At 33.3% G+C, this 13218-nt stretch overlaps 1 protein-coding gene across 1 annotated transcript; it reads right to left on the bottom strand.

The window, feature by feature from the left end:
* Positions 1–334: 334 nt before the first annotated feature.
* Positions 335–5668, bottom strand: LOC18586202 (uncharacterized). The gene is made up of 7 exons (XM_088802513.1): positions 5523–5668; positions 4666–5309; positions 4529–4578; positions 3039–3089; positions 2626–2935; positions 1512–2108; positions 335–1385 (listed from the first exon to the last, which is right to left on the bottom strand). Exons 2-7 carry the CDS (start codon positions 5260–5262, stop codon positions 501–503), a joined length of 2490 nt encoding a protein of 829 aa, XP_088658639.1. The 5' UTR covers positions 5263–5309; positions 5523–5668; the 3' UTR covers positions 335–500.
* Positions 5669–13218: the final 7550 nt, after the last annotated feature.

Below are 13218 nucleotides of genomic sequence, written 5' to 3'. Positions count from 1 at the left end.
ATTCACGCTCTGCTGTTAGTCTTTCTTTGTAAATGCAGAGCAGTGGTTGTAAGCCATTATGCTTGACAGAAAGCTTAAAGGCTTGAAACCCCCCGTTTTTGTTTTTGCTTGGGAGAGTTATTCCATTCTCAATGAAATCATAATTTTAAAACGAAAATACTATACATAAAATAATTTACAATAAATGCTAATATCATCAGAAATTTTTTGAAATTTTTATGATGAGTGAAAGCCTAAAGTTCAATTTAAAACAAAAAGAGTTTTAATAACATATCAGCACAAATTATAAGCGAAATAAAGTACAATAAAAAGATAAACTAAAAAGTGGAGATGATTTTAGACAAGATGAATTGAATTTATGGGTGGTAAATTATGATACAACAAAAAAGATACAAAACCGGAAATAAAAAATATCTAGATGCCGGAGCCGCCATCGTTTAGATCCTCATTCAACATTAGGTGTCCGTATGCCTTGAGGGGTGAAATGTCAGCCAACGTTCTCATTGCACTACTTCTAACCACAATAGAAACAAAGCAAGTAATACCATGGGTACTGAAACTATGGCAATTACCATCCAGCTGTCATTAAACTCATATAGTACTAAAATGCATCCTACAATTCCAATGGATCCTATCCAAAATGGATCATATAGACTAAAAAATAACCAACACCCTATAATTAAATAGGCTCCTATCTGCAATGGGCCATACAGATCAGGCACTAACCAGCATCCTAGAAATAAAACGCTAACTTTTGATACCCGATAAGCAACACACATGACCATCATTAAAACAAAAACCAACACTGAAAACAAATTGATAACATCCGTCGCTTTATCAGTTGGTGCTATGAAACTTATTGCTTCGTTGAAAGATATAGCAAGAAATGCAAGTAGTACTTGAAGAGCAGTCTTGAAACCATGGGGGAAAGGTCTAAGGAGGCCCAATGTTAGGAAAAACGCTACTATGAAGACAGTACAGGCTGGAATATAGAAAAGAAGGAAATTAACTTCATCCATGACTGATTGGCCTACAGTGAAATCGGAGTTTGAGGAGCCATCACCTTGCCTAACACTACCCGGCGGGCTAATACTAGTTTGGTAGGTAGCTGTTAGAAGCAAACCTAAAACTACTAGCAAGGCATTGCGATCCTCGCTTAATATACTATCCATACCTTGAAAAATTACTTCTGATGCCTTTGTCACAGTCTTAAACATTTGTTTCCGAATCTTATATTGATAGCTTAAAACTTTTGCACTTCGCCAACCACGCAGAATCTTAATGCTCTCTCTGTTATTAAGTTCGCAGGCAATAGCCAGTGCCGTCCTACCAGCCTGATTGGTCGCAAGCTTATCAGCCTTGCATTTTAATAGCAGTTTGAGCATCTGTTTGATAGAGAGTTTGAGACAAACAAAAGCCACAATCAATTGACCGTGAAATACAATCCCAAATTAAAGAATCTATTCTTTTTTGGTAAAAGTAAAAATAATTAAGAGGGGAAGAGATCGGACCTTGGGTTGATTATTGCGCGCAGCGATGTGCAAGGCAGTGTCGCCATTCCTGTCTTTCTGGTTCACCACATCCTCACAATAGTCACTCTTCCTAAGCATCCGACATATAAGTTCAAGTGCTTCTACGTTATCGTTTCTCGTTGCAATGTGCAAAGCAGTCTGGTTTGTAGTTGCCATATCTCGGATGCATTCAGGGCAAGCCTCTAGAAATCTGGCCAAGAGGTCAAGGTTTTCTGCTCCAGTTACTGCATAGTGCAAAGGAGTCTCACCCAGCCTTCCTTTGACACGGACAAGATTTTTATCATTTTGCATGAGATGTAGCGCCAGCTCTTTGTGCCCCTTTTCCACTGCAAGGTGAATGGGGCTTAAGCCTCCTTGGTTTAGCTTTCTAGCGAATGCCGGCTTTAAGATCATTACCTCCATGGCAAAATCAAAGCACCCTTCAGCTGCCGCTATGTGTAATGGAGTGTCAACGAACTCCATCTCATCAATCTGCCTCAAAACATTTCCATCTCTTTGGATTGATGCATATAATTCAACAATATTTCCTTCTCGTGCAGCTCTCTTCAAACTTTCATCCATATGAGGAGAGCCAAATTACAAAGACGTGCTGAAAATAGAAGAAGATATTAAGACACATATAACTAAGAGAGCATTGGAGACATTCGGATTGGTTTCACTCAATAAAAATAAAAAGTTCAGCAGATCCCCTCCATCCAGTAAACATAGTAAGGTGATAAGGCTTAGAATAATGATAAATTGGTCAACAAACATAGTAATATTCACTGAAGCGATAACTCTTGCTTTCTCCTACTTTATTCTGGTTTTAAAATATCTATTGAAAGCTGGATAGCACTTGTGGCTATATCATATTCAAGCATCGGAACTCAACTCATCCAAATTTACTTAACAATAAAAGTATGGTAGAAAAATCAATTGATAAGGATTAAGATAGAGTTTCTTTGTAAATGCAGGGCAGTGGTTTTAAGCCATTATGCTTGACAGAAAGCTTAAAGGCTTGAAATTTTATTGAATGTCCACATTTAACTTCCATTGAAATTTAGAAAAATGTTTTTATTTTAGTCCTTTTAATATTTTTTTTAAAATTTAGAACGAGATCTTTATCCATTCCCAGGAGATCAAGGACTGTCTCTTCTTGCCCATTTTGCAAGACAAGGTGAATAGGGCTAAAGCCATCATTGTTCAGCTTTAGAGCTAATGATAACTTCAAGTTCATTATCTCCATGGTAAAATCAGTGTGCCCGGCAGCTGCAGCTATGTGCAGTGGGGTATCAAAGAATGGTATCTGATCAATGCCATCCAAAAGATATGCATCTTCTCGAATTAATGCATATAATGCATCGATATTTCCTGCTTGGGAAGCCCTTCGCAGCCTCTCATAAAGCTCATCCATCTTGAGAATTCTGACAAGGATAACAAGAGCTATAAACAAAAGGAAATTGGGAGAATGATGAGGCAGACAATGTGTTTCAAGGGTTTGATACACTTAATTAGTAAACAAACTACACATGAGGTGCTCTTGGAGGTTCCAAGGAAATTTTCCAAGTAAGAAATTGCCTAATTTGGTCAAAAGCGCAAGTGCTATCTGCTTTTGTCAGACCAAATCTGCTTGTGCGTACCATATTGCTTGCCTGATTGGTGGAGTTGTCTTTGTGAAAGAAACTTTCCGCGCGCAGAAACGGTCAGTATACTGGGTTTTAACCAAAATTCTTTATTGATTATATTTTTAAACTGTCATTGTCGATCTTTGTGAGTCAATCTTCTTGTTCCTACCATAAGAATAAATTAATATTTTATTTCTATATAGATAAATGTTTATTTCAAGTTGCAATCTAAAAGTCCTTTTCAATACGGTCAAATAAATATTTTTGTATGGGGAACCCATACAATATTTAAGCATATCATATTTAAAATATCTCTTGAAATATTTTATTCTGGTTTTAAAATATTTATTGAAAGCTGGATACCACTTGTGGCTATATCATATTTAAGCATCCGAACTCAACTCATCCAAATTTACTTAACAATAAAAGTATGGTGAAAAATCAATTGATAAGGATTAAGATAGATTTTCTTCTTCTTACATTCTTCCCTCTCAGTGTCTCTCATCTTCAAGGATCAATTGAACAAAGGACAGAGTAGAAAAGCGAAAATTTTTATCACAAACATGCTTGTCTTTATGCATTTGAGTAGGCTTAGACTTAGTGGGTCGTTAATGAGAATTTTTCTATAATATTAAATATTCTAATTATAAGGAAAAATCATGAAAAAATCTATTATTTAGATATAAACTTTATATTAATATTTGATAAATTTTACATACTTATAAAGTTATTATTAAATAATTATACATTAATAATAGTAAGTGATGTGTTTTTAATATCAATTGATGTAATTAATAGATGATCTTATGTTTGTGTTTAAAAAATATTTTATAAAACTTTCTGAACTTATTGAGTTAGATTAGATCGAACCATTCAACGAAAAAATAAATAAAAAAAAACTTGGGTCAACTTATTAGTTCAATCCTAAATAAGACGTGAATTTAATTGTGAATAAGCATTTGAAGTTAACGTTTTTATTTCTTGATGAAAATAAAAATAATTAGCAGAAAGATGCCATGGATGGCGACAGGGGGTATGAAGATGAACATTTCTCTATAAATCACAAAAAATTCAATCAAAATTTTCAAATTCATCTCGACATTTTATGTTGAAAACGTCTATCTATGCAAAGGCTAAGGCTAATACTAATGGCAACAACGGTAAGAGAACCACTTCGTCAAAAAAATTAATTATTAAAACAGAACCGTAAGGAAAAGCGTGGTGAGAAATGTTGCAGTGTTTGGAATATAAAATAAAAGAAAACTATCTGGACCCATGATTGCTGCCTACTCCACTTGGAACCTCACTAGAACCTGCTTCAGCTTGTCGAACACCATCTGGCGTATTACAAATGGCTCGGTAGATTGCTGTTATTTCCAAACCTACTAGTACCAGGAATTGATATGGTCTTGACTCAAATTTTCCAGCAACACTTCTACAACCTGATAATTGGTAAAGTAACAAATTAATATTCATAAAACTAGATCTCTGGCATCATATAAATGGAGTCATTGAGATAGGTAGCATACCTGAGGACTATTTCTGATGGCTGCAATGTGCAAAATAGTATTGCCTTGAATGTCCGCCCAACTCAGTAGCTTGTTTTCCCATCGTTGGGCAGCTTCATGGCGGCTCCTTCGGAGCCATCCTATCAAGACTTCAAAAGCTTCGAACATGTCGTTTTTGACTGTGAGATGGAAAGCAGTCTCATCTCGAACAGTCACAGCTTCAATAGCCTCGGGGCAAACCTCAAGAAACCTGATCGATAGATCAAGGTTTCCAGTTCCAACTACATGATGCAGAGGAGTCATGCCCTCCCTCCCTTTGACACGAACAAGGCCTTTATCAAACTTTAGGAGTCGAAGCACTGCTTGGATTTTTTCATCTTGCAAAGCTAAGTGCATGGGACTAAACCCAGCTTGGTTTAGCTTTCTTGCAAATGATGGCTTTAAGTTCATCATTTCCATCACAAAATCAACATGCCCAGCACAGGCTGCTATATGTAAAGGTGTATCAAGAAAAGGCACCTGATCAATACGCTCCAAAACATATGGATCTTCCTGGATTAATTCATACAATACGTTGATGTTTCCTGTTTGAGCAGCCTCACTCATCCTCCAATCCATTATGCTGGGGATAATAAATTATGCAGCAATATCCAGGCTACTGAAAACTGATGAAATTTGCAAGAAAATATTAGAGCAGTTAAAAGAATAAAGAAAAAGAGGATCATGTAGAAAGGAAACAGAATCGACATATAATTAGCCAACAAGAGCAATCTACTCATAATTCTGGAAGAATTAAGTCAAGCAACTAATCATAAAAAAAAATGCCTTTGATGGCTAAAGAGCACTTGTGTGGGTAAGAAGAACTAAAGTTGATGTACCTTAGAGGCGTTGCCTGCAATGATGAAGTAAAGCACCGAGCGAGATGTGTGAACTCCTTAGTGTACTCAATTAGAAAAAACGGAGTAATAGGAAGTTGATGAGTACTTGGAAAATCAAAATTTCCACTATCATTTACTTTCTAGAGTCTTATAAAAGATTACGTATTATCACGTCATAATTTATTTTTTATTTCTTTTATCAAATAATTTTCTTTTAATTTAAAGAATATGGATTCCAATTCACTATTTCGAATCAGCAACTAAAGAAGTAGTTAAGAGAGGATGGTGGAAATCCGGAATGGTTTCACCTCAAAAAAAAAAAAAAGTTGGCTCCGTCAAGTAGACATAGTGAGATGTGAAGGATTAGAATAATGATAAATTAATATGTAATTGTAAGGTCACTTACAGCAATTGATTAAAAGAGTAAAGAGAGGGTGCACACGAGATTGATTAGTCAATTAATTACTTTTTTTTTAATTGGAGCAAGAAAAAGATATTTAAATTTTATTTTTTCGATAAGAAATCATGTACTGATCAATAAAATAAATACTCAAGCTCTCAATTATTGTTTGAATAGGAAGAGATAATAAATAATCTAATAATAATGAAAATGTAGGAGAAGTAATAAACAGGGAGTGGTCAGGCTTCTTAATAGGAAATTACCAAGTAAGAAAAATTGCCTAATTTGGTCAAACACGCAAGACTCATCAATCTACTCTTGCCAAATTCAATGACAGCTAACCTCCTCCTCAAATTCAATGGCAATCACAACTTTTGTCACTCAACTCTGGTCCCTAATCAACTCTGCTCGTACGTAACATATCGCTTGCCTGATTGATGGAGTTGTCTTTCTCAAAGAAACTGTCTAGCAAAAACGGTAATGATACGCGGTTTTAGCCATTTCAGCCAACACTCTCTCTGTTTCAACTGGATCAAGACTTATGTTGGATTGTTTAACTCAAGCAGGTGAAGTTTTTTACGAGAGAAATGATTAAATGAAAATTAAAACCCAAATAGCATTTAATAAAAAGATTAATAATATGTAAAAATTAACTCATGAAGATAACATATTTATTTCATTTTTTTAATTAAATTTACCACCCATTATAAATTTTTTTGGACTAAAGTTCTTTATTGATTATACTTTTAAACTGTCATTTTATATTTATTTTTTTGGCTTGTTATCCTGGTTCTCTTTGTGAGTTTTGGGGTGCTTTTTTCTTTCTTGCCAGCTTGGGAAGGAGTAACCCATGAATTTGTGGCTTCAAAAGGTTTTGGGAGCTGTGTAAGGTTGGGGCTTGAGTTGGCATGGTTTTCAACAATGTGAAGAGATTCAAGATGGCGTCGACCATTCATAGCTGATGGCAAATGCACGTAGATTAAGATATGACCATCTGATAAGAGACAGAGAAAGGCTCACAAGCCAAGTACATGAATATAAGGACCCACCTACAATAAGAAAAAATAACATAGTTGAGACAAATAATGCCTCCACCCAGAAAATACATGGGTGAACCATCAGTTGACTATCAACACATGGAGTGAGCATAAAACCTCATCCAAACTCCATCAAGAGAACCAGCTTCAATCCAAATAATTCTTTCAGAGCCAAGCAATAGAACTTCACAAACGTAAATTGAGCTAACCAAAACAAGAAATCATTGCTAAGCTAGATACAAAAGAAAGACTCCCCCTCAAGTGGCCCGAAGGAGACGAAGGAACCAAACAGCTGAACCACATAACTATTAGATGATAATCACAAGAAGAAATTGTTGGGGATTTAAATCATGCTAAGAAGACTCATACGCAACGGAATATTATTAAAATTTTAATCCCCTAAGCCATTGATCACTTTAATTGAAACTAATCTAGAAAAACCACAAGAGAGATTTGACATATCTGAAAGTCTACTTTTTTTGGTGGAGTCCCTTTTGGCTTTTTTTTTTATTTTTAACTTTTGTACACCAACTAGGACTTATCAAATCATAGCAGCACAATTATCCTGCCTCTAATGGTGATCCACACAGTAATTTACCGAAATCTCTTCACTAAGAGTGTGTAAATCCCCAAGTCGAAGTTTGTGCTAGCAAACTCTCAACTTTGAGCTCCCTTGTGTTTCTCTTCTTTTGGCTGTGATCTTGTCTCAACACATTAGAAAATAAAACAGAACTCTTTTTTTGTATTCAAGAGGCGGCTAAGGGATTTTTTTCTAGAGTGAATTGACCTACTTTATATCTAATAAGGATTATAAAATGTCTTGGGCTAATTGGGCCTTTATTTGATATTTCATCAAATCATATTTGATTTAACCCAATACTTAATTGGATTAAGCCTCTGTAAAATCAATTAGATCACATCCAATTGAACTCAAATTAATTTCAACAATTCACTTTATGTGTGTGATCCATTAGGTTCCCAACATTTTGTCAATAAAAATAAATTAATTCAATTAAGAATTTATATTTATATTTATAGATCATGAGTGGCATCTAGTAATACATAATGACCACTCAAATGTCAAGAGAGTCAATATGATTTGACTAACCTTTCAGTGTATAATATCTCAGTGTAATTCAATCTTTTCATCATATATAGCAGATAGATAAAAAGCCTGGTTCGGTGTCTACTTTCTAACTTACCCATATTAGCCTTGCAACTTCTATATTGACTTATTAATATTGTCCAGGTCAAGGATTTTTAATCAATATAAGTCAGGAGCAAATGAGATATATCCCCTTCAATTCACTTGGGGTGATGAATCCTCTATGGATTACTCATTCATCTTCGCATGCTTCATGTCGTACCCAAAAGCACCTTGTTTAAACATTTGGTCACCTCCAAACCCATAGAGGTAAAATCAAAGCATGACAATTCACATACAAGATGACCTAGTATCACAAGTCTAAAAATTATTTGCACTACCGACACATGAGAGTATTTTTATAGACACTTGAGTGAAACACCAAATGGAACTCTCATAGCGGGTCATGTTCAGTGAACTTGTTTCTTAACAAGCACTCACATACTATCTCCAAGTATCTCACATGCTTCAACCTATGAGATTAATTGCTTACTTCCAAAGTAAGAAAGCTTAACATGTGTTGAGCATTGTCAATGTCCTTATGCTTGACAATAAAATGCCTAGAAACATATTTAGGAACAAGGCTTTGATGCATAAGTAATTTCTTGCAAGGCCATTATGTTAGAAGGACTTTATCTACATAAGTCTCTCATAACTCATTATAAATAAACTCATGGATAAAGAAATACCTCATATATTATATAAAATATCCATAATGTATTTAATATGAAATATAACTAATTAATGAAATGTTTTACAAGTACAAAATTGATTGGCTTGCAGGGCTTACACTAATAGAAATTAAACTTTACTATGGATTTGACATTTAGCACAGTTGGAGTAATGATACAAGAAGCAATAGATAGAAAGGAAAGAAGTTCTGCGAGGCAAAAAATCTTTCTTCTAGGTACGAATCTACAGAAAACATAACCGAAAATCCTGTAAGCCACCAGGATAACTATTAATGTTGACAAGCTGTAGTTAATGATGGAGAGAGCATGATACGATAAGTGTAAAGATTTAAGAGAAATAAGATATTGCAGTTTCCATGAGACTGTAGCTACTAAAAACATGTAATAGGAGCCAAAAACGGAAAGTGTTATGAGAAGAAACAAACAAATTGTGTGACTTGGGAAGAGATATGCTGTTAACCCCAGTGCCACCAAAAAGGATAAAGTGTTGTATAACCAAAACATGGAAGATGTTGGTATATGCCCTTGAGCCAATTGGATTGGTCAAGAAATATATATTGTCAATTTAATGCATATTTAATTGCATAATTATATGTGATAGAGGTTTTCCTTCATGTTAGTGCAATAATAAGGAGTTATTAAGAACTAATTGGATGAAACCTATGGAATATAAAGGCCTTGTAAGGGAATTGTAAACTTGTTACAATTATGAGATCACTATGCATCAAAGCCATATTCCTAAAATTGTTCCTGGTCATTGTGTTGTCAAGACAAGGCATTGACAATGCTCAAAGACTGGTACATGTTAAGCCTCCTTACTTGGGAAGTAAGTAATCGATTTCATAGATTGAAGTATATGGGATACTTGAGGATAACATGTAGGTGCTTGTTAAAGAATAAGTTCACTGAATATGACCTGCTATGAGAACTTCATTTGGTATTTCACTCAAGTGTCTATGAAAAATATTCTCATGTGATAGTTGTGCAACTAGTCCTTGGACTTGAGACACCAAGTCATCTTGTATGGAGAAGGACATACTTTGATTTTACTCATACGGGTTTGGAAGCAACTAGATGCCTAAACATGGTGTTTTTGGGTATGCCATGAAACATGCGAAGGTGAATGAGTGGTCAAGAGATAATTCATCACCCTAAATGATATGAGGGGATGTATCTCACTTGTTCTCAATTATTGATTAACTTGTATAAAGTCTTTAGCCAAAGCATGATGAATTTGAGAAAAGTTAGTTTTCTAAATTCATAAGGTTAGTCATGAATTATGGGAACTAATATGGAATGTTAGAAGTAGACACTGAGCCATGCTTAATGACATATCCGAGATATTTGATGAAAAGACCGTATTGCACTGAGAGGCTTATCACTAAAGGGCTTTGTCAAATTCTTTAATTGACTCTCTAACATTTTGGTAGTCATGATGTATTGCTAGATGCCGCTCATGATCTATAAATATAAATTAATTATCAAATTGATATTTGATTATGACTTATATTTATTGCCAACATGTTAGAAGCCTAATGGATCGCACACATTAAGTGACATGATTGAGATTAAATAAAAATAATTAATTAAGTTAGACTTAATTAAAAGAAACCAAAATAAAGTGAAAAATTAATTAAGTTTTCAGAGACTTAATTAAATTAAAATACAACTGTTGTATTTAGGATTACGTATTAGTTTGGCTATATAAATATGTTATATTAGCAAACTAAAAACCTGAAGCCTCAAAAACCACTTCTCAGCTGTTTCATAAAATAAGGAAAGAAAATAGTTTTCTTTGCCTGACAAAAATAAGAGTTAGCAAGAATTTTTGATCTTTTTGTTTTAGAAACAATATTTGTTAGCACAAGTAAAAATCCTACCTTTGAGAAGGTCTTATTCAGTCACTGTCTGGATTATTGTTAGAGACCAAACACTTGGGTGGCTAAAGATTTGACAAATCCTAAACGTGAAGAAGCAAAGATTTGGATTTAATTGGCTCTTGATTACAATATCCAGAGTAAGGTATGTAACTCTTAAACTTATGAGTGTTCATTATTCATTTAAAAGTTACATGAAAAAACACAAATATTGATATTGTAGGATTCAACTGTTTCGCTGATTAAATATTATTTTATTTTTTTTACTGCATTACTATTTTAATTATTTATTATTTTCATGTTTGAGCATGAGGTCGAATTCTAGCAGAAGATACATCTGTTAAATCTGTGAGGTCTTGCGAAGGATTATGGCCACCCATAGGAAGATTGGCTTCTTGCGAAAATCTGGAAAAACTAGAGATTTGGTAATTCTGGGATAAAAGATTGTCACCCTTCTTAGGAGGATTTAATGACGCATCGTAAGTGGCTGTTATAATTAGCACAATCACTGCTAGAAATGTGTTACGCATCTCATTTGATATACCCTTCTTTCCACAAGCTACCATTGTTGTAAATTTTTGAAAATATGATATCTTTGATCTGAATGAATTGATGCTGATTGAAGAGTTGGGATTTTTGGGAAGCAAGGAACCACGCAAACCTCTAGCTTTCATTAACATATCCATAATCTCTCTATTATCCACTTGCCTTTCATTCCTTTGGCGTTCTAATACGATATCTAGAGCCGTCAATCCCTCTAAATTTTTGGAATTGATATGGTCTTGACTCAAATTTTCCAGCAACACTTCTAATATTTTATATCTATTTGATATCAAATTTTACTATGGGTTCAATTATTCTAATATTTGATAGTTTAATTCTAAGAACAGAGCGAGTAATTTTTTTTAACACATACTTTCTACTTGAGATAATGGATGTAACATGGAGGTATGAAGTGTCTCTTTCATTTGGTGTCTCAATATGATATCTATTTAAACAAATATTTTTAAAACTTAATAAACTTCTTTGAGACTTAATAGAAAATAACACATCCTCTATTACTCTATTCCTCAAGCTAGTAAAATATTAGCTCTTCTGAAGCCTTCAATTAATCTTAGACTACCAGATATTGAATTGACATTGACTTTTTTTTTCATTGTCAAGTAGAAAAAATATTTTTTATCTTTAAATATAATGTGTGTTATAGCAATGCCTGCTAGACATATATATATACATTATAGATCTTAGATCTAACAATATGAATATCCATAAATATATACAATAAGAAACTTACAAATTAACATAAAAGAATATTAAATATAGAATTAAAACACATAATAAGAACATATCATTTAAACATATTAAAGCATCTTCATAATATAGTTATACTAAATGTACCAATTACTATTAAGTTCATTCTCAGATATTTTTATTACCAATCGAATGATCAATTCCTTTGTCAGGACAAGAAAATCAATAATACATATTTTTGTTACCAATCATGTAATCAATTCCTCCTTCAAAATGGACAAATATCTTGATGTACTGTACAACTTGGCCATGATTAAAATTATCACAAGATGTTTTAATTTTCAGTGATGCTTGATAAAATTTAAGACGTACAACAAGTATATGACCAATGATCTTTCATGCCACATCAATAAGAATACGTTTTCTATATTTCTTTTATTCTTTTCATTATTTATCCACTTTTAGTGGGTTACAGGTATTCATCCACTTTTTGATTAGTTATCCACTTCTAGTGGGTTAGTGGTTTAAGGTATCTATTTACTTTTGGTGCATTGAAAGTTTTCATCTATTTGTGGTAGGTTACAAGTATACATCCACTTTTGGTGGGTGATCAACATATGATAGGTTATCCACCTATGATGGATTATCCATTTTTTAGTAGATGATGACATTCATCCACTACTTGTGGTAAATTATCTATCCACTTCTGGTAGCAAAATTATCTTTAGATTCTGATAGTAAAATTATCCATCCACTTCTTGTGGTAAAATTATTCTTAGATTCTGATGGTAAAATTATTATCCACTACTGGTGGCAAAATTATAATTAGAATTAAAATAGTGATAGTGTAAATTATTATAACGACCTCTTCCATATCCATAATCATAATTATTAAATGATGTGACATTCACTTTAGGAAATAGATAGATTCATGACCATGATCATAATATTAAATGATGTCGCATTCACTTCAGGGAATTGACAAATTTATAATTTTTTTATTAACAGCTCATTTCTCACATTCACTTCAAGAAATGGATATTATAATTTTTCATTAATAGTTATATAATAGCAAATTCCCTTTCCAATCAAGAGACATAATATAATATATACAACATGATAATAAAGTTCATATTAAGGTTGATTTTAAGAGAATGAAAATACTAAAAAGATATCAAATCACTTATTTGATTTTCTGAAATTAGAAATCAAAACCCAATCATTGAAATCCTTTTGAAACTTGAAGATAATGAAAACATAATAATTCTAAAACTTGAGAGATCAAAGAATTGTAC

Source organism: Theobroma cacao, chromosome 10, assembly GCF_053813885.1.
Source record: "Theobroma cacao isolate CCN51 chromosome 10, ASM5381388v1, whole genome shotgun sequence".
Lineage (NCBI taxonomy): Eukaryota > Viridiplantae > Streptophyta > Magnoliopsida > Malvales > Malvaceae > Theobroma > Theobroma cacao.
The sequence above is the reverse complement of the archived record's forward strand: the minus strand, read 5'-3'. Positions and strand labels throughout refer to the sequence as shown.